Source organism: Aspergillus flavus, chromosome 1 (assembly GCF_009017415.1).
Source record: "Aspergillus flavus chromosome 1, complete sequence".
NCBI classification, from domain to species: Eukaryota; Fungi; Ascomycota; class Eurotiomycetes; order Eurotiales; family Aspergillaceae; genus Aspergillus; species Aspergillus flavus.
The window spans coordinates 2,374,442-2,395,124 of record NC_092406.1 but is presented as its reverse complement, the minus strand read 5'-3'; the positions used below and the strand labels follow the sequence as shown (position 1 = coordinate 2,395,124).

General features: G+C 47.0%; 5 protein-coding genes across 5 annotated transcripts; 3 read left to right on the top strand and 2 right to left on the bottom strand.

Annotated features, from left to right (window-relative positions):
- Window positions 1-105: 105 nt before the first annotated feature.
- On the bottom strand, window positions 106-2,374 carry F9C07_1058229 (putative transporter). The gene is made up of 4 exons (XM_041288560.2): window positions 1,974-2,374; window positions 1,604-1,906; window positions 1,019-1,541; window positions 106-963 (listed from the first exon to the last, which is right to left on the bottom strand). Exons 1-4 carry the CDS (start codon window positions 2,045-2,047, stop codon window positions 352-354), a joined length of 1,512 nt encoding a protein of 503 aa, XP_041141050.2. The 5' UTR covers window positions 2,048-2,374; the 3' UTR covers window positions 106-351.
- Window positions 2,375-2,804: 430 nt separating this feature from the next.
- Window positions 2,805-4,645, top strand: F9C07_2249701 (bacterial low temperature requirement A protein-domain-containing protein; the record flags this gene model as incomplete). The annotated part of the gene is made up of 4 exons (XM_071510061.1): window positions 2,805-2,937; window positions 2,991-3,106; window positions 3,170-4,048; window positions 4,116-4,645. The coding sequence occupies 4 exons, from the start codon at window positions 2,805-2,807 to the stop codon at window positions 4,380-4,382; spliced, it is 1,395 nt and encodes a 464-aa protein (XP_071365684.1). The 3' UTR covers window positions 4,383-4,645.
- Window positions 4,646-11,460: 6,815 nt separating this feature from the next.
- On the top strand, window positions 11,461-17,799 carry F9C07_2279222 (putative RNA-binding protein). The gene is made up of 6 exons (XM_071510355.1): window positions 11,461-12,332; window positions 12,616-12,862; window positions 12,920-13,862; window positions 13,920-16,074; window positions 16,156-16,533; window positions 16,596-17,799. The coding sequence occupies exons 1-4, from the start codon at window positions 11,929-11,931 to the stop codon at window positions 14,999-15,001; spliced, it is 2,676 nt and encodes an 891-aa protein (XP_071365683.1). The 5' UTR covers window positions 11,461-11,928; the 3' UTR covers window positions 15,002-16,074; window positions 16,156-16,533; window positions 16,596-17,799.
- F9C07_877 (putative origin recognition complex subunit Orc5) lies at window positions 15,988-17,753 on the top strand (the record flags this gene model as incomplete). The annotated part of the gene is made up of 3 exons (XM_041288568.1): window positions 15,988-16,074; window positions 16,156-16,533; window positions 16,596-17,753. The coding sequence occupies 3 exons, from the start codon at window positions 15,988-15,990 to the stop codon at window positions 17,751-17,753; spliced, it is 1,623 nt and encodes a 540-aa protein (XP_041141053.1).
- Window positions 17,800-20,289, bottom strand: F9C07_2279221 (uncharacterized protein). Its single transcript, XM_041288561.2, has 10 exons — window positions 19,824-20,289; window positions 19,626-19,729; window positions 19,308-19,569; window positions 19,222-19,252; window positions 19,083-19,164; window positions 18,983-19,020; window positions 18,832-18,929; window positions 18,377-18,771; window positions 18,111-18,276; window positions 17,800-18,045 (listed from the first exon to the last, which is right to left on the bottom strand). The coding sequence occupies exons 1-10, from the start codon at window positions 19,852-19,854 to the stop codon at window positions 17,852-17,854; spliced, it is 1,401 nt and encodes a 466-aa protein (XP_041141054.2). The 5' UTR covers window positions 19,855-20,289; the 3' UTR covers window positions 17,800-17,851.
- Window positions 20,290-20,683: the final 394 nt, after the last annotated feature.

The window sequence follows — 20,683 nt, the reverse complement described above, 5'->3', positions numbered from 1 at the left end:
AGAGAGGTCCACCAAGATTCTATGCTAGGTAATCTCTGCGTTATTTTGATAGAGATGGGAGGTGTATCATGGTGGTTTAAATACGCGGCGCACAATTTCTTCGTTATCACCGAGGGGAAAAGGTCCGAATAAATTATTAAATTAATTTCATTCAAAGCGGCGGTTTAGTAAGCAGACCAGGTAACTGTCCCAAAATGGCTAGTCCAGCGCCAAGCTTGTAGAAAACATCCGCTCACATACTCAATGCTTTCCGCTTATCTTATCATCCACATGCTATGTACATATAACATTTCCATTTGAGTATAAGTTAGAATAGTATGTATTCAATAAACATAGTTCGATCTCAGTCTATCATGAAGTTTGTCGGGTAATTGGGCGGATGATTTTGACAAAGGACTGTGATCCTAGGGACTTGGATTTGAAGGCCTCCTCAATCTCATCCAGGGACCTGCCCTTAGTTTCTGGCATGAAGATTGCACAGATCAGAGCAGTTATCAGTGTGCATCCCCCGAAGAGGAAGTATGCACCAAAGCTACTGCGAGACAGCAGGATGGGGGTCGTAAGAGCCACGAGGAAGTTAGCCGTCCAGTTGCTTCCATGTGCTAAGCTCGTTGCTGAGGCTCGCGTTCGTTGCGGTTGGATTTCCGCGGCGTAAATCTTGATTCCAACTGCCCAGCTAAGGGAGTAAATGACTGCGAAAATGTAAATGGAAACAATTACAACCCATCTGCCTGCGCCGGTTGAGCTATGCACAGCATTTCCTGCGTACAAGGCTCCCATCAAGAACATTGTTATGCTAAGTCCAATACCACCATATATAGTGCTGTGCCGGCGACCCCACCTGTCAGCCCATATAAGGGCAGGGATTGTTACACCAAAGATAACAAGAGCAGAGACACCTGAAGCAAAAAAGCTGGCATCCGTGGAGGCAAGTCCAGCCTGTTGAAAAAGTAGAGGAGCGTACTATAAAGACACAGTGTTAGCTTAAATGAGCATCTAGTAGAACTAACAAACTCACGTAGAGTACGCCATCAATTCCACTAAGTTGCTGCATTCCCATTAAGAATACGGCAAGTGCTGTTCGTGTACGGACATCTTTTGAAAAGATATCGAAAAGTTTGTCTTTAACGGACTGAATTTGGGGCCGTGGGCCGGATGCAATCCGTTCCACGGTAGATGCATTGCCAGTCTCTGGGGCTGCTCTTCGTTGCATGTTAGTCTCGCGATCCTCTTCCACCTCCATCTTTTCACGTTCTGCATGGGTGACTCCCAGACGATCCCACGCTGCTGTTGCTTCTGTTTCACGACCATGGATCCTCAACCACCTCGGTGACGGGGGAAGCCAGAGCCATGAAACCACCGAAAATGTGACCGCTAGACACGCCAGTATCAAAAATGGTGTCCGCCATGAGAACGAAGACTCGATACGAGCAGTCCCGTAGCAGGTAAAGAATCCAACCACCAATCCCAGTGTAATCAACAACTGAGGGCCAGTAGTCAGCACTCCTCGTACGCTAGTCGGTGATATCTCGCAAATGTAGCTATGAACCTTGTATTAGCTAACTGACACGGATTCGAGAGAGGTAGTAGTCAAATGTCATACACGACCAGCGTGCCCAGGTAGAGACCCTCGCCTATTCCTTCAACACATCTTCCAACGATAAACATAGCGATATGGACGGCGGCGGCCTCGAGTGCAGCTCCGAGAGCAAATATCAAAGCACCAATACTGATACCCTTTGACCTACCCAATTTATCTGCAAGAAAGCCAGCAAAAAAGGACGAAACAGCTGCTGGAATCAAAATAGACGATACTATCAACCCATGCACGGTTGCAGATTGGCTACCGAATTGTGAAACATAGCTGTCCATAGTAGTCACAGGTCCAATAATGCCAGTGTCCATCCTTTTTCTGATGTATCAGTATTCCTGGCAGGGTAGAAAAGATGGGCAATGCAGATAAGTGATCTTACCCAAATAACAGCCCGCCGCAGGAACACAGCATACTAGCGACCACATAGGGTGGAAGCTTACGAGGCAGGCCCATAGCTAAGTCGAGCAGTTATAGCTGGTTAAAATTTTGTAAAACAGATCCTAGGCTGTGCTCTATGAGTTGGGAATGTCAGATTACACGACACGGCCCAGGAAAATAAATATATAAGTAAGATAAGCGAGCAATGAAAAAATTTCCTTGATCAACGCTTTGTTCCACTGCATTTCCTGGCCTTACTGGTCCAGTTGATACGACCCACCCCCACGTTGACCTTTCGGGGTTTTTGATACGGGGTTAAAGACTTTGTGGCTACGGAGGTATCTAAATAAGGTATCTTTAAGCGCTATCTGTCGTCGCACTACAGAGGCATAGCTAAACTACAATGACGCCTGCCCTATATGCATTGAATAATCATTACCAAAGCAACCGACCGGCCAGATCGCATGTCAAGGGAAACTGAGCCCTGGGGGCCTTGTGGGGAAGACATCCATGATGGACTCCTCCAGTATCAGCGGGTAACCAATTCTCCATCGGCTTTTGGCAGACAAGAGAGTTAATGCCCAATTTATCAGGCATTAAATTATATGCTACAAACTATACAAACAGCCCTAGTGGGCCGGATGGGTCCATGGATGCCGATTGATCTAACCGCATAAGGATATCCCTCCCTAACCGTTTCCGGAAATTGATCTATGAAGCACTGAGCATCTAGGGCTTGTTCTTTAACCTTATCCACGCGAAGCTTTTTCTCTCCGAGACTGCCTTTTCCATTTCGTCTTTCTTGCTATCACAGCATCTTGCCCATGCGACAATGGCCGGCATTCCAGGAATCGACCTCAATGAACACCAACCAAACCCACGGTATCTCTTTCGCCAACCGGTTGCGCTGCAATGGTTTGAAAATGGGAGACTCATGAAGCGGCATGAAGAGGAGCGGCAGGCAGGTAAGCATGCCTACATATTTGCTAGCCGAAAGCAAATATTGTGGTGCTGACAGCTCCACACTCAGGGCGCTTTGAACTCTTCCTGGACCTTCTTTATGTCGCAATCTTGGCAAACTTCGCAGAGACTCTTGCTGAGGACATCTCGGGAGCGAAATTAGTCAAGTATATTGTAAGTGTACATCGACGCTTTATCCACAGAGGGTCATATTGTGCTAATATGGTTGACGTATAGCTTATACTCGCGCCCACTTGGCATGTTTGGGCCGACCTCCGGGAATTGATGAATTCGTTTTATAATGACGACCTGCTACAGCGCGCACTCATTCTCTGGATAATGGCTGTCCTTGTTATGTACGGGAACAACGCGTCCCTCGTGGATGAGGATCTCGGCGCTATGCGAGCCACTGTCGGCTCATACATGGTTGCGCGCATCTCATGCAGCGCAGCACACCTATTATACTCCTTTGCCAGCTATCACCACAGAAAGCAGCAAAGGCTGTGGGTTTCTCTCACACTGATTTCGATGTTTATCTATATCCCGCTCTACTTCGAGTCCGTATCCTTGCGCGGCAAAATTGCAGCGGCGGCCGTTGGCGTTGTTTTTGAGGAGTGCAGTTGGGTCTTCTGCTATTCGCCGGCAGCCAAGAGGATGCTGAAAGCCAAGTATACAACTGCTGTGGATATCGCGCATGAGGTCGATCGATACGCCGCATTTTATATCATTGTGCTTGGCGAATATTTATACCAGATCGTTGTCGGCTCACCTGCGGCAGTGGGTTTTAATCTCAGCTTGCTCCATGCTATTTGGGTCTTGATCATTGCCTTCTGTCTGAATTGGTTGTACGCTCATAACGACGGTGCATTGCAGAGCACTCATCCATTCCGCTATTCAGTGTACACAGCGTTCGGGTGGGCTGTTCTTCATTTGCCTCTTGTGGCTAGCCTGCTAGCAAGCGGACATGTTGCCGCTGCAAGCGCAGCAGAGGACAGGTTTCGTGATCCTGAACGTTGGCTACTCTGTGGCAGCCTCGGGACTGGGTTGTACTGTCTGTATGGCTTAGCATTGTTATATGAAGACAGAGATGCACCGGGAATGTTGATGTTGTCTAAGGTAGGTCATCCCGAGTAGTTATATATTCAATCACGAAGCATCTTCTCACATTCGAAACTTCAAACAGCACCTTCGCATGATCATGCGGCCTGTCATCGGACTTATCATTATTCTCCTTGGTTTAGCCAAAGACCTCGATATCACTTCAATGATGTCAATCATTATGGCTTTGATAGTATTTTGCTTGATCTGGGAGAATATTACCTCTTTGCACTGTCACGCTGGTATCTGGGAACCTTGGAACAATACGATATACCCTGAGCAGAGAGTGGCCTCTGACGACTCAAACGTGCCTGTGATCAGAGATGAGTCATCTGATTCTGCAAGGGCATAGAGCTTGCATGTTACACATCTCATTTACTCTCAGGGATGAAGATGCGACATTGTGCAACTACTACCTCTACGTTTACCGTTGCAGGGAGTGGTACAGTACATGTACACCACCCTAGTCGGGGCAACTTCAATGGAATATGTCACAGGGACTTTTACACCATGCTTTGGTTTCTACTATTCTATACCCACTATCTTCTTTCAGAGTGCAACCCATAATTATATCGATCAGATTTACTAACTAATATATACGAAGACAGGCTTACACGAAGTTATTGATTTATGTAATGATTCATGTATCTATGGCTTAGTGAACTATTTTGTCAGCTTGATGTTTATATGATGAACAAAGATGGTCCTCCGCAGCTTAGTACCTAATTGAGAGAATATTCTGGAATTTAGATTTAAGTGTTATTATATCTATTGTTGAACATATAAGAGAAGCTCTCTTCTCTAATGACTCGCTTCACGCCCTTGAATTTAATCCGTTAATGTTATGTATAATTTAGTTTTGTCATTTTGTTTCTGATTGGGAGCCCTGACCCGATCAGTGGTCAACAAATAACGAGGCTTGTGACATTCCACAAGAGAAACTGATGGGAGTCCATTGCCTAGGAAATTGTCAACATGTCCAGTACTCGAACAAGAGCAACATTTGATGCTTAGTTTAGCCCTGTGTATACTAGGGAAATAAAGGAAAGCAATACCGGGGAGTTGGGAGGAGGCTTGAAGTGCCCGGGGAGGATAATAGCTAAACTGTTGGCGAAGACAACTGTATGTACTTACGTAGGACCATGAGTATACTTGAGGGGGGAATGAGAGAAATTCAAAGTATTATATTTTGATATTTCCTAGATAGTACATTTATGGTATGTCAATTGGAAGTATATCAACCGACTGATATCCCAAATATTCATAGATAAGAATAGTCTGTCTTAAGAAATTGTCAGGTATATGAATAACATGTCAACATCATAGATACTCAAGTATAGAGCGAAGAAAAAGCATTCGCTGAATGTTTCATGTATTAAGGGCGTCAAGTATGTAGTAGTATGGATGGCTCAAGTGAATGGTATTCTAATGAGAATGACTGAGGGTGGGTTAACTGGCTGATACCACGGATATCAAGATACTGTATGAAGACCTAACGGTTACTAAGTGACCCAGGTAGTATATATCGCGTTTATTGCTTGTCAAGTTATTCCCAGTAAGTCGTCGCTATGTGGGATGAATCATAGGTTCGGATTTCTTTTGTCCTCTTTGTGAGGCAGTATATACTAGTAACTATGATGTTCAATCAGGAGAGCCCAGCTGGCTAGAGAGGATGCGATGGTATCTCCTGATCTTCCAACAGAGAATGTATACTAGGTTCTTTTAGCACTTGCACTTTCACGAAGGCTTGATGTATTTTTTGGTATATAGTTTGTGATGGAGGGCATCAGGTCAAGCTAGATGGCGTATTAGACGCAGTAATATATTTTCGTGACATATCCCTTAAGTGGCGTCCATGGGCAAGTCAAAAAGGTGCATTCGACTATAACAGTAGATCCCAGACCTTAGTGCTATCGGACATCATACAAGGTTAGATTTAACTCAGTATCACATATGATCTGCCTAATGAGTAGTAAATCTCCGGCAATCCACGATACTTTCCAATAGGAGGCGCTCGCAGGATAGAAAGAGCACAAAAGGTTCCATACGCGATAAATCACACATCGAGTGATGAGGAATGGTGCCCAAAATGTTTCAAATGCCCATGAAGTAAGGCATAAGACTCAACAAGGGTACAGCGGGTCGTAAACTATGATTCCAGGAAATCAATGTCTGCTAGACTAGGTAGTCTCACACCGTACCATTTCAACATGGCTTGGTGTGCTTCGTTCTAGTTATCCCGCCGAACAACTCACTTGCAGCTGCGCACAAGCCGTATGTAAATGTGCTATAGCATCATTCCACGATACGTGCCTCGTGGGGACTGGTTCCTCGCTCTCCTCGCCTAAACACCACAAGCTCCAACGAGTAGGATGTGCGGGATCGTGCAGCGGTACTTGCGAGTAGGTGTGTGTCTTCGTCATGGCATCCGCAACCCTTCGCTGCAATACCGTTTAGGTGGTTTATGATCGCAAGGAGTCACTAGAACATCAAATCAAGAGTTAGATGCTTGTGGGTACCCCCAAAAGTACCCCCACAGCAGGATTCCAGTCCCCACCTATGGAATTTCCTTCTAAACTCGGGACCGATATTGTGTTTGCAGTGGAAAGAGCCACAAATGACCAACACTACAAAGGAGAAACTTCGGGCATATAGGTTTGGAGTTGCCGTATCTGTTCAGTTTACCCTAATCATATCTGGAGCATAAGCCAAGCTCTGTGACTTGCGGGGTTGGGCAACAATGCCTCAAATGTAAGAGGTATGGAGGTTCCTCTGCCCATCATCGGGGGACAGGGATCTTTAGCACCGGAGTCGAAATACAGCTGTTACTAACCTTAGACGCATTTCGTGCACGTAGTGGTCCCGAGAGATTGTCTGGATGGCGAAAAGGCTCAGTGACAGTGCTACGAATGGTGTGGGGAGATCGTTCTAGAGGGTGAGCCTTGAGGTGCCCATGGCGGTGGGATTCTTTGACCGCAATTTTAGATCTTCGCCACCTGGCATTCCAGATTTCCCTCCCATGCGGAGAAAGATTGCTACTAAACGAAAACAGTAGATCGATTACAACATGGATATCGGACGAAGCAACAAAATTATTTCACCGTGCGGGACTGCCGAGCATCACGGATCTTCGAGAAAATATCTCGGTTCGTTGTAGTGTGCATAGAACGAACGCTATGATCACGTGTGGTTGTGAACTCTGACGACAGTTTCAGGCTGGTCATTGAGATTAGATCCAATTGTATAGTTGTAGAGTTCCACGTCTCCATATTGCGTGTGTCAGACTTCTGACAGGCATGAGTTTTCATTTTCGTAGATAAGGAGATCGGCAATGAACAACAGCATACGATTGGATTAGAAGCATCAAAGCAAATTGGCCGAGACTCATTGAGTAATGTCGGGGTCCAGTTCCGCAATTTTGTGACCAGTCAAGCGTTCCCAATTGGCGTATTGCTGATGGGGCGCTTGAGTAACGGACTAGTTGATCATATCGGATCTTGTCGAACAGGTTTCCGTAGGGACAGACCGTTTTGGGCATGAAACTACACTTTCCTACTTCCGATTCCACGGTATTTCAAGTAACGGTAAGCTAGGGTTTAGAGCAATACCAAGGGGTTTGGGGGACATTTTTTGTGTTTCGTGACATAAATCGTTCCCGGTGTAATCTAAGATTTGGTGTGGCAAGAGTAATGTGAAACAGTCTTCTGATGACTCGGCATCAGACATAAATAGTGAGGGGTGAAATCATTAGTCAGGTCCCAAGGGATGCTGTCGAAAATTCGAGGGCTTCATTAAAGGATCCAACTGTCCATGGGGCAGAAAAGTGGCCTTCATTGATTGGCCTCCATTGCTCTCTGGTCCCTTTGAGCCACGGCCAGTTAGACTGCAATGCCGCGCGAATGACTCCATGGTAAGGTACCCAACTAATGACTAGTTAAAGTACAAGTAAGGCATGTCTGACATACGGCACTAAGAACTTGAGAGAAACAACAATATCAACCATGTCAGTAATGTCCCTAGGCACTGAAATCCTAGTTCTACTACGCAGCGGTTAGTGCTCTCTAGGGCTACTCCCTGGTAGAGGAGTGGCGATCTGAAATCGGAGTTTGGCTGCTCTGGGTGCATTGTGCCCTGTGCACCGCTTGTGCTAGGGTTCGAGACTGTAGTCACGAGTCTAGATATGTATGGATGCCGTCCAGAGGGGGCCAAGTCTCTCCACTGACGGGGGCCATGTTTGATATCATTGTATTGGCTAACAACTGAGGAAAGGGGAGGGGGAACGCCTCGAAGCGACGGATCAGCACACCGTTCGTTGGTTCAATCAATCTTTCCTGGCAGGTTGTACACCGCTTTTCCCTCACCGCACCAATCACGAACTGACGTGCTCACAACTGTAAGAATTCTGAGGCGAATCGTCCAGAAGGCGAGAAAGTTCATCCACATCGGGCCGCTTAGTTACTACTACTAGTAGTAGTACATACTTAGAGGTAAGTACTTACCCGCGTACCTTAGACTTCTTGTAAGTATTCTATACCTACGTTGGTACATACATACACCTAAATACAGCATTAATATCAACCGCTACTATTATTCATCTGGCTCCGTTTGTGCACCTTAACTCAATGGGTCGAGAGTCGAGACGTTGAGTCGACTGATCCATGGAACCATGCTGACTGGCACACCCGATGATCCTCATCGGATTGTCACGCTTGAGTCCATTTGAATGTTATCCGGGCCACGATCCCTGGTACTAACCGTGCGCCCACCCACCAAAGATGAGTCAAATGGGAAAATTGAAAATAAAAACCTCCCTAAACGGCTAAGCTCAAAACAATAACACTAATAAAAAAGAAATTCGTGGAAAAAAAGGTAAATAAAGGGGAAAAAAAGAGGAAAGAAAATTGGATCAATGGCCAATGGACAATGGATAGATGACCACATAACCAAGATAGAGTGCCGTCGCGAACCATTTGAGACGCGCATGGGCATCCTTGAACATGAATTTTTGTACTCCGTACCGAAGGCAAGGTAGGCTTGGGCATGTTACTGTAATCCTCTAGTCAATTACTGAATGACCATCCATCCATCCATCATTTATGCGTGCGTGCTCTTCGCTCCTCGAGATATGCGATCATCAGACGGGGACCTGATCAAGCTCTGTAGCGCGCCAAATTGCGGAATTAAGGGATGTCGGCTGTCTCCATCTAGTTTAATTTACTAAGGAATAAGGAAAAAGAAAAGCGAAAAAAAAAAAAAAAAGGAAAAGAGAGCGAGAACCGACTACAGTACTGGAATAGTCTCGAAACTATGACTTGCACTGCAGCCGCTATTAGCTCCAGAAATCTTATTCGTTTTCTAATACAACGGAGGATTAATGTCGCCTTTGTAATGTCCCAGTCATGTTGCTCTAACCCAGGTACGTGCAGCAATTAGGGCGTGAACCGCCGTCACATCTTTTTTTTCATTGACCTGTTGTCTCCACTCAATGCAGAATTACACTTGCAGAGCCCACGCCTTGACCAACACACAAAGATACTAACCCGTACCCCCTTACACAACCCTCTAGCAGGGAGGAAATGTAAAATTTTTTGTAGTCAAATGTACAGAGTACTCGCTGGCGGTAAGAGTCAAAAGAAACAAAAGGGGCGGGGAACAGGCAAGGAAGAAAAACCAGCCATGATAATGCAACCTTAATGCCGGGACAGGTTGAGCACTCAACGATCTCAAACAAGCAAGACCGTGTTGGCTCCAGTCGGTAACAATGAGGATGCATGTTGCAAAGCTGCAGCAAACCTCCGACGGCACTGTTCAAGAACTGCCATTCAACCCCGACAGAGTCGTGCAGGATCATTGGATTTTGCAGGGTAAAGCAATTGGCCATCCAATCATGATCCATCCAGGCAAGATTAACACTTGATCCGTCCAAAAGTCAATGATCATCTAGAATCAGTTGTCATCGAACAGCTCACCACAACCGTCAATGGTTGACTATCACGACGGTTGGACCTCTTGAGAGAATAAGAACGCTCATAGGATGATTTTCTACGTTTCGGAAACAAAATAATAATTATATTAAGTCAACAATTTAAAAATAGGTATATACGAGGTATTAAAGCAACGCAGCAGCAAAAAGGCCTGTCTGAATAATAACCTTGGGTACATACATACCTTACGGAGTACTCGTGCTTCTTCGGGAATATGTACAGTACGATACATAGTACCGAATACTGTATTCTGTACGAATACTTACAATCACAACACTAGAAGAGAGCGACCAGCTAGAATAGACCAAAGGGATGCATCGGGACTAGAGTTTGGTTTATATATAATAAATAGGAGGATTTAATTTATCATATCAGCGGTCTCGTGACGGCAGATCATTCTTGCAAGGTTCGAAAAAGAAGAAAAGAAAGAAGAGGAGTGGCAGGGCTCTGGAAATGATGAACATCCATCAGCGAAGGGCTTCAACACCGTATTTCCCAAACGAGACGAGTCACTGACTCCCCGCTTCCTCAGGCACGCTCAGCTGTCCCAGCCGCCCACGCTTCGTTTCTCTTCCCCTCTCGCCCACCTCCCACTTTGTTCCTCTTTCGTTACTGTTGTCGTCTTGCGCGTTCACGCTATCTGTACAACAATATATTTTTACCTTCGTTGTTATCATTTAGAAAGCTATTCCCTTGCTGTTCACTCGTTATTATCTATATCAGCCCGCCGCTCTCGAATCGAGAGCGTAGGGTTCAGGCGTATAACAGGTACCTCCCGTCTCCCAAACCTTTGGTTCTTACGCCACTGATCGAGATCTCCGCATCGTCAGGAGCGCACCGTTGGGTGTACAAACTTACCCCGGGACCCCCCTTATAAACAATCCTTACTTGCGTCCTAAAGCGAATATTCAACTGCAAGCTCTATTTTGCGCCTGGAACTTAAACTCTCGAGGCGTTCATTGTGTGTGAGTCGCTGTTCTTTTCCGAGATCTTCTCCGCCAAATCACCCCTCAGCCCCTCTCCAACTCCTTACATCGCACGCTATCTAAGAAAACACACCGCCAACCGGCACACACTGCCTGGACCCCGTGCTTCAATTAAAGCCCCCAGGCCTGCTTGTCACTGCTCCTCGAATCTTGATAATCCATAAACAGCCCAATCCGTTCAACTTAATACCATGCTGTGACTGCTTTTCTGACTTGTCTTGGCCCCTGAATGGTAGTAGTCCAGTCATCTCCGTCTCATAGTGGCCGTCCATCATGGCCTTCAAGAACGGACTTAGTGAACGCCTCGATGAGCTGCGATTTCCCTCTCCGCGATCCCCCACCTCAGAGTCCCCGTTTCCCGGATACAATTCGATCTCTCCAGGTCATTCGAACCTCGCGTCGGCTTTTTCGCGGCCCTCAGGTGATGTCCGTGCCAATCTTCAGCGTCGTTTCACCACAGACTCCAGCAAGCTTTCTTCTTGGAGTTATTTGAACCATGCTGGAAATGCGCCCCAGATGCCGGATCCCTTAGATCTATTGTCATCGGTAAGCTTCCTCAGTTTGACAAACCCTCCTATCTTCCACCCAGATATGGCCCGAGCTCTCCTGGTGACATGAAGGTGTGGTTCAAATCGGATTGTAGTTGTTTTAGCCTTAGTTCAGTGCTGTCGCCTGTTGGCGACTTCATGGATGTGGCACTTCATTCTCACTTCAGGCCTAAATTTCCCCACGCTGTACTCAACTCCTTTTGATCTTCACTTTTCCTATCACCTTAAAAGTTTCACAGATCACAATCTTCCGTGTCACAAGAGACTGGCCATATCCCCTGGCCGCCCCTTTATTTATTTTGCTCTCTTACTCACCTTTCTGTATCTGATTGTTTCTAATACTTTTCCAGTTCGAAAAGAAGCGTCAGCACATCGAGTATATGCGGGAGCAAAAGAGGAGGTTCGAAGAAGACATGAAGCTACTAGACATGCAGCATGAGAAGGAGAAGTTAGAGATGGACCGAATTGCGAAGGACCTCGCTAAAGCTGGCATATCTGGCCCTGTCAGTGAGCCTACGACCCCTCCCGAGTATCGTGAAAACAGCTTCTCAAGTGGGTTCACACGACCTACTCGCTTCTCAACTTCATCTGTCACCTCATCCCCTGGTTTCTTCAATGTATTTGCCCCTTCTCAGGCAACAACGCCGCAGGGCCAGGTGAATCCTTCTGCTGCACAGACTCCTACCAACCGCTTCTCGGTGCACTCTGTTCCTGGTTCTCGCAGAAACTCCGAGAAAGAAGATTTCGGTCAAGAACCTACATCTCCTTTCCGTCCTGGGCCTGCGTAAGTTTCTCTCCTTCCAAGTCACATTGATCACTGTGAATCGAGTTGTAATCTGGATGTTTGTGTGTTTCACCTTGCACCAAACATTGTGGTCTCGGCGTTGTGGCTGCGCTGCCTGTGAAGGAACACAACAGTTCACTTTGTTGCCTGCCCTTCCCTTCACACCTGGTTATCTTGATGTGACCCTCCACTCACTTTTCCATGATATTTGTTATCCCACATCTGTTTTGTTGTTGCCAATCATGGTACCCCGAGCTACTAATTACTGACTTGCTTTGGTTAGTATCCATCGTTATTCAATGCCATCTGCAGGTTTTGGATCCCAGCTTCGTCCAAACATCTCTGGCTTCAACAACACCTCCGGTTTGGAGTCGTTCAGCACTTCTAAGTATCTTTTCCACAACGAGGACGATAGAGCGACTTTGAAGGAGGAAGATCGAATTCCAACTCCAGACATCAAGAGTTATCTTAAGTTGACAGACCCTGACGACAAGTTCCCTACATTGTCACGCAGAGACGACTCAGGATTGGTAGGCCATTGTCAATTTTTTATCCTTCGAATTGAATTTCGCTAACGGGAAGATCAGCTATCTGCGAACTCAGATGCCTTGGACCTAGCCAATTCTCGCACTCCAAACCCTGAAACTTGGAACTCTCATAGCCGGCATCGCTCTTCTCATCAAAGCATGCCACAAAACGCTCTAAACATGTTCCGACTCGAGCAGATGGGCAGCCCAACTAGCGAGGGTCATTCTAACACATCTCGGCACGCCGCTCGTCACTCACTTGAGGCAAACCTTCTTTACAGTGCCGAGGGAAGCCACGAAGGTATGACTGCAACCTCGTCAAACCGTCCAAATTCTCTGCAGTCATCATACTCTACCAATGACCTCCCTACTGTAAAGGGCGATGGATTCAACCCTGCCATCACACCCCCAAAGACTCATGCAGAACATTTCCAGCAACACAATGCCAACATGGGTCGAATTCCTGCAAGTGCTGTCAACACCCGTCAGCAGAAGGATTCACCAGAACGCGATGACCCAAACATGCAGGGATCCCGGTCTCAGCAGACCACTTTACAGCCTAATGCAACACCCTTTGGGCCGCAACTCACTTCGGCTGCCAGCATCAGCACTGCTGCCCCGGCCTCTTTGGGCACTTTCCAGCAGCCCTTTTATGGTTACGGCGTCCAGCCTTACATGGGAAATCCCCTCCCGGTGAACGGGCAACTTCAGAGCTATAATCCTGGCGCTTCCTATGGTGCATTTCCCGCCTACGGCAATTACCGTCTTGCTGAAGGTCCAGCAAAGACTATGGGATCTCGCCGCAGCAACGGTGAAGGGGAGTCCGCCCAATTATCTCGCTTCACTAATTTTCCATTGGAGCACTATCGGGGTGAGCTGTATGGTCTCTGTAAAGACCAGCATGGGTGCAGGTACTTGCAGCGGAAGCTAGAGGAGCGCAACCCGGACCACGTCCAGATGATCTTTGACGAGACGCATTTGCATGTTGTGGAGCTAATGACCGGTTCGTAACCTTCTAACCAACTTTGTCGATGCATTCGTTCTAACATCCCCTAAACAGATCCTTTTGGTAATTATCTGTGCCAGAAGTTGCTTGAGTACTCCAATGACGAGCAGCGTACAGCGCTGATCAACAACGCTGCGCACCAACTTGTGAAGATCGCACTGAATCAACATGGTACTAGGGCTTTACAGAAGATGATCGAGTTCATATCAACCCCTGAACAGACACAAACCGTGATCCATGCTTTGGAAGATCACGTTGTGGAGTTGGTTCAAGATTTGAATGGTAATCATGTGATTCAGAAGTGCCTGAATCGTCTCTCTGCGGAAGACGCCCAATTCATCTATGATGCTGTGGGTGCTAATTGTGTTGTGGTCGGCACTCACCGTCATGGATGTTGCGTTCTTCAGCGCTGTATTGATCATGCTTCTGGTGAGCAGAGGGCTCGTCTAATCGCGCAGATCACATCCAACGCTTTTGCCTTGGTCCAAGATCCTTTTGGAAATTACGTGGTGCAGTACATCTTGGATCTGGCCGAGCCTCATTTCACCGAACCCCTTTGTCAGACGTTCCGTGGAAATATTCCCGCCTTATCAAAGCAAAAATTTAGCTCTAACGTTATCGAAAAGTGTCTTCGCACCGCCGACGGCCCGGTTCGAGGCCAACTCATCGAGGAGATGCTCTCAGGCAGTGAGCTGGAGAAAATGCTCCGAGATTCCTTCGCTAACTATGTTGTGCAAACTGCCATGGACTTCGCGGACAGTGAGACCCGAACCCGCCTGATTGATGCGATTAGACCAATCTTGCCTTCAATTCGTCAGACACCTCACGGTCGTCGCATTGCTGGCAAGATGATGGCAGCAGAAGGTTCCGGGAGGGGAAGTGCTACAACTAGCGGACAAGTCACCCCGAACGAGATGAATTCGGCTCAGCTTCCTGGACCTTTGCAAGGTAACCAGAAACCATTCTTGTATCAACATCCCTCTTTTCCCATAGGCAGTGCTCAGTTTGGTGTTGGTTCTACGACCAATACTCCGTCCGGGGGACCAAACGAAACCCCCTCTGGGATCTTCACTCCTCCAGTCCAACACTCGAACGGCAGTCTTAATGCTCAAGGTCAGCTGTATGCATACTTTTGAGCTGGTGTGAAATATCCTGGATTCGCTACTTATCCATTGAACTGTACTCATATTTGCAATGATGATACGATCTCTATGACTTACGGCCATCTTGACATATGTCAACGAATTGGGAACCTGAAACATTGATACCACGACAGATCTTTTATCTTTATGCAACTTGCATTGCATCTTTGGATTCTTGACGATACGATGCAGTCTGATAAAAGATTCTACCTGCATTGATGTCCTGTATTCTTTCAAGGCGTTAAATGCTCATGTTTATCACATCTTTTAACGAATATACCTGCCACGTCTATTTCTTCCTTGTCGTTTCCACCTACTAACCCAGCTCTTCAACATTAAGTTGAGCGAAGGTTGAAATGTTTCATACAATGCTTTTTTTTTTTCTCTCTTTATCCAGGTTATTTTCATATTATTTTCCTTCCTTTTCAGGCAACGCTGAACTGTGTTTTTATCGTCTTTCTAGTCTCTTTAACGTTACTTGGAATGCTTTGTTTTGTTGTTCGCTTCAGTCATCATTGTGGCCATCTTGACTCTCCGATTGGAACAGTGGGCTGTCATATGAAAGTTATCTATGATAAGTACTGTATGCTCTCTTGGTATTGTGGCATGGCGCCTATGTTGCTCCTTATCCGTGTTTTACACATACTGGCGACGATTGCTGCATGATTTATGACTCATTGGAAGCTTGTCCCAACAGCATTCGGTAGAATAGATGTACCCATACTTTAGCAATCAAAGTGTTACTGTACTCATATTTAGTGGTCCTTGAACCGACATAAACAAAGGCCATGAGAGCGCTGTCCAGAAGCAGTTCCAGGGGCTTCAACATGGGAATTGCTATACAGATGCAGACACGTGACTTCGCATGTGAAGCGCGACGATAAGATCTCCGGTCTTTTATCTCCGCGCGATGGACTTGTTTTGTCTGTGACACTCTTTGTAAATGAATCTCTTCTAGGTGTACCGTCTCAAAGCACCTCATGCTTCCCATAGAGATTCCTCGAGCACTGAGCCAAAATTGGCCATGTCGAGAGCTTCAAACCAGACAACTTGCCAGCCTTCTTGGGGTATGTTTCGCTTGGCCTGCCACCTCCCAAAGCTGACCCTTGAGGACGTGTCAATAACAGCTGACTGCTCACTTTATTTAGCCTCTCGGTCCTAGTCCTGCGACATTAGTTGTGCATGGTATATCTGCCACGTGCAAGTCGACCATCGTTCGCGCCGTCCTCTCCGCCCTCGAAGTTCCACACGCCATTGTCCGAAGCACGGAATGCATAACAGGCCGCCATCTGTTGACAAAGATACTGTGGGCAACATTAGAAGCATTGGGGAAACGGGATGAGTGGGAAAATTATGGCAAAGGAAGGTGTGAGCATGTCAGCACGCTCGCTGTCCTTCTAAGTGAATGTTTGGCGTCAAGGTCTGGCAAGGCAATTGAAAAGTTCGTGCTTGTTTTGGATGGTATCGATAAACAGCGAGAGGCACCACAGACCCTGTTGTCTGCACTGGCGAGGCTGGGAGAAATAGTGAGTTGCTTTGGAATTACTTCGTTATATAATTCAACGACTGCTGACTGGAAGTCAAACAGATCCCCAGTCTCTCGATTGTTTTGATTCTCAGCGCTACTCCACGACCACTCTTCTTGCAGGCTGCAGGTGTCCCGCACATCAGTTTCCCTCCATACACGCGCAATGAAGCCATTTCCATTATCTTGAACTCACGACCACCTACAGTAACCGGCCTCTCCGCTGAGGTACCACCTAAAATATACCCCCATTTCGTTTCGGCCATCTATGACTCCCTAGTTGGGCCTACAGCCAGTTCTATTCCCACTTTTCGGTCGATATGCGAGAAGCTCTGGCCCCAGTTCGTGTCTCCTATCACAAACGGCGAGACTCCGCCTGGGGGCAGTGAAGAATGGGACTTCTCTCGACTTCTTCTTAAAAATCGTGGTCTCTTTCGACATCACGGCGAAGCGGCGCTTGTACATCATATCGTCACCGAGGAACCGACATCTTTTACCAATGGTTCAATGTCGAAGTCCATGCTGCCAGCTGTGTCTACGCCGTCACCACTGCCCTCCCTGCCTTATTTCCCAACCTTGATTCTAACGTCTGCCTACTTGGCCTCCCACATCCCTCAAAGACTAGATACGATCTTTTTCTCGAAGTTTTCATCATCTTCTCTGTCAGCACGGAACAAGCGTGCCCATCATCGACGGCGGCTGAAGCTCTTATCGAAAGCCCAGGCGGAGGATGCTCGAACTGCCAGCAATGATCCCTCCACCCCAAGCAAAAAAGGCAAGAGACAAAAGACTCGCATCACAAAATCGACCCTGGAATCGGCTTTCGCCACTTCTTCCGCTACTACCTCTGCTGCTGGTGCCACCGGTATCACTGGCCCATCCACCATTCTCACAGCCAGACCATTCCCCTTAGAGAGATTAATAGCTATCTACCACGCTATTGATCCTAACCCGCCAGCAAATCCCATCCTCCAAGCGGCAGTTTCCGATGCAATATATGCGGAGCTTGCCACACTACGTCGACTACGGCTTGTTGTTCCTGCTGCAGGCCGAGAAAGTGGTGGTCGCATGGGATTGGGGTCAGGTGGATTGAATAGCGGAAACACCACATCCGATGCTGGTGAAAAGTGGTGTGTCAATGTCTCTGGCGACTGGATCGGGGAAATGGCCAAGGGTATCGGGGTTGAAGTTGGTGAATGGTTAGCTGGAGGCTTGGATTAGGTTGTTCTCAATGCAATGTAATATACGTAATTAAGATATGTAGCATCATCATTAGCATGAAATCATGGCTTGCATTCATGAAATATATATATATCCCCTCACCAAATCCATTCGTCCACCGTATCTTTCGCACACACCAATATGCTTGGGGTTTGTGGCCCATGCAAAGATCCATTCCCTGATTCAAAGCAAACTGAAGATATGGAATGATCGTACTGATATTTCGATAGAGGTGAAGGAACCTGCTCACCGGTTCGAAGTGAAAACAGCTGAATCTTGCGCTCATCGGACGCTGTTATTGACGAATCCATCGGTCAGTGCCCTGCGCTAGAAGGGCAAGGAGGATATGAGACTAACCACTCGCTAGGAGACCCAGTTCAGGGCTAATATCAAAATCAGGTATAATCTCGGGTGAATAATCTGAGAAGCTGAGGTACGGTTTGGTCGAGGTGTGGTGTTTGCTATTGGGGTTGGGGTTGCGTTGAAGGCCATTGGCTGGGTAGCGGATATCGTACATTTTCAGCTACCTTTGTGTCAGATACTCTCCGGGTATAATTGTCCTAATTCAATGCGCAGACACGTGGATATCTATGGGGTCAATTTGATGGAAAGGGGAGGCATACTGAGTTTATTCCGGCCACAACCATGCGATATGGGTCAACGCTTTTGATTTTAGTGACGGCATGCGAATGCTGGAGTCTCGTGGCCGTCCCGGCACTGCGAAGGTCATGGAGGAATATCGCTGAGTCTTTGAGTCCGGCGGCGATGACTTGGGCCGAGAGCCATTCAACGCTGGTAACGAGGGCGTGGGACGAATCTATCCGTCGGTGAAGGATTGGTTTTCCCGAGTATACATCGTTCGCAAATGATTTCTTTGATAGGGCCCAGTAGCTTCCGAAGCCTTCCAACGTATGCAGCCCGTCTGAGGTGCCGATCGCGAAAAAGGGCATAGTACCTACGGGGCAGGGCGCGGAACACCAGAGCGATGATGCCATGCGGAGGCGAACTGGGTGGGAAACTGATTTCGACGTTCGTCAGCTTGGTTCGCATTGCGATATATTATAGGGGATGGGCTTACAGCTTGGAGGCCAGCGGTAATCGCCACCCTCGTCGGGATCGGGAAGCATTCGTGGTGCGAGGAATGAGTCGCCGTTCGGACCGCTATCCATTGTCGCTCTGATGCGGTCAGCCATACTGAGCAGGACTTTGGTTGAATGGGTTTGCCCTACAGTAAGTATCCAGTATGGCTTAACGAGATGGAAGACAGCTGGCGTATATCACATCAGCGGTTGTCGATCGATTATGATGTCCGAAAGACGAGCAACATACCCTATAGGGTTCTTTGAAGAGTACCCGTTCCATTGTCCGGTTATAAGTCCATTTTTCCTGATCGCAGTCTGGGAAGCATATTCTGGTGGCGGTTAGCAATTTGAAAGCCAGCCGCCACGCACTGAAAGGCTTCGCTCACGAAACAGAAGATTCACCACCGCGATGGCCGCCTTGAAGTAATTAGTAACGGAGGCAGTAGCACGACTCGATAATCAGACAACTTACTAGCGACCAGAATCCCGGACCGTTGGTTGCGCAATACATGTTTAATAGAGTATTCATCTGGCCAGGGCTCAAATTGGTGCAACTGGTTTCGGCGAAGTTGGCTAGCATATAGCAAACCCCGTTGATCTTGCCGGGAACTCTTGGTCACAAGCTGGGTTCCAATCTCCCGCTCTGCCCCAATGAGGGGGTTGGCTAGGAATGCTGCTCTTTTGATTTTTTCCTTTGCTATCCTCCGAGTGAGGTGGACTTTCCGTTGACGTTTCTACGAAGTTTCAATAATGAAGAACTCAAAATGGGGTCTGTGCGGGTGGTACAGACCTCCTGGTCCTTGCGTTTGCGCTTAACAGCATCTTTGGAATATTGAGATCCTGCTGGGGCTTTGTGGCTTGCCTCGATCTTGAAGTACTTTTTCTTCTCAGGGTCTAGGTTTGATATAAGTACCAGAACAGAGAAGAAGAGAAGTATATGGAGTAAAATTAGGTGGGCATGCGTTGTGACACACCACTACCTACTTACCGTAGTAGAACCCTGGTATCTCCCTGTTCATGTTGGATATTTATAGATGAACAGATCAAGACGATAAAATAGGTTACACCTTGAAGAGTGAGCCAAAAGAACTTTTTGTGGAAGATTCTTTTCTCAAGTTTCAGTAGAGTAGACCAGGAACTCCTTGAATGCCAAGATATGCAACATTATCAGATAGCCCCAAGTGATTAATAGTAGTAATCAGTGGTGTCAAAGGTACGACGGGTATGTTGAATAGCGCTGGATTTCCCGTGGTTGGCAGTTCCGAAAGACCCTCTTCAGTTGGACGAAGATCCACCAAAGCTCTAGTGGAGTATCAAGCGCATAAGTTAACGGAACAGAAACAGCCGTTCGAAGATCAACCAATGGGTTGAAAGGTAACCGTCATGGTTCTAGTCTGCGTAGGAGTTTTTTCCTGGCGATTTTGATTCGGGGTTCTTCTCGAAAGCATGACGTCTTTGGTTCGGATTACGTCAGCAATATATTCTTCTGATTGGAGGATCGCCACTACCGTCTCACCGCCGACCCCATTTCAGTACCAGGAGCTTTCTATTGGAGGGTGTGCTCACAACATCGTCAAATACACAGGGCTGCTCGCTTCCAACATACAGAGGAAGGCGGTATAGACATTCCCTCTAGATTTGGAAAAGTTTCATACTTATGTATCCTAGCATTCAAATGTATATTTCTGTCTTCTCCCTATTCGAAAGTCGTTTTGGTTCTAGAGCTCCAATCCTACCGCCGAATGCTCTTTCAATATTCTAAACGATACCTCAAGGCTAACTGTCTCATTTCAAGGGTGTAATGAACCAGTAGTAGATCATCAACAGTTCTATCGTGATACTGTATGG

What these genes read in the sequence shown, in the direction of transcription:
- F9C07_2279222 (XM_071510355.1), top strand. Translation starts at nt 11,929, where the DNA reads ATGCGGGAGCAAAAGAGGAGGTTCGAAGAAGACATGAAGCTACTAGAC. An exon ending in CCTTTCCGTCCTGGGCCTGC is followed by an intron (nt 12,333 to 12,615) that starts GTAAGTTTCTCT and finishes TGCTTTGGTTAG; the next exon opens with TATCCATCGTTATTCAATGC. An exon ending in TGTTGTGGAGCTAATGACCG is followed by an intron (nt 13,863 to 13,919) that starts GTTCGTAACCTT and finishes TCCCCTAAACAG; the next exon opens with ATCCTTTTGGTAATTATCTG.
- F9C07_2279221 (XM_041288561.2), bottom strand. Translation starts at nt 19,854, where the DNA reads ATGAACAGGGAGATACCAGGGTTCTACTACG. An exon ending in TCTTCAAAGAACCCTATAGG is followed by an intron (nt 19,021 to 19,082) that starts GTATGTTGCTCG and finishes GATATACGCCAG; the next exon opens with CTGTCTTCCATCTCGTTAAG. An exon ending in ACTGGGTCTCCTAGCGAGTG is followed by an intron (nt 18,046 to 18,110) that starts GTTAGTCTCATA and finishes CGTCAATAACAG; the next exon opens with CGTCCGATGAGCGCAAGATT.
- F9C07_1058229 (XM_041288560.2), bottom strand. Translation starts at nt 2,047, where the DNA reads ATGGGCCTGCCTCGTAAGCTTCCACCCTATGTGGTCGCTAGTATGCTG. An exon ending in TACCTGGGCACGCTGGTCGT is followed by an intron (nt 1,542 to 1,603) that starts GTATGACATTTG and finishes CAAGGTTCATAG; the next exon opens with CTACATTTGCGAGATATCAC. An exon ending in GAATTGATGGCGTACTCTAC is followed by an intron (nt 964 to 1,018) that starts GTGAGTTTGTTA and finishes GTGTCTTTATAG; the next exon opens with TACGCTCCTCTACTTTTTCA.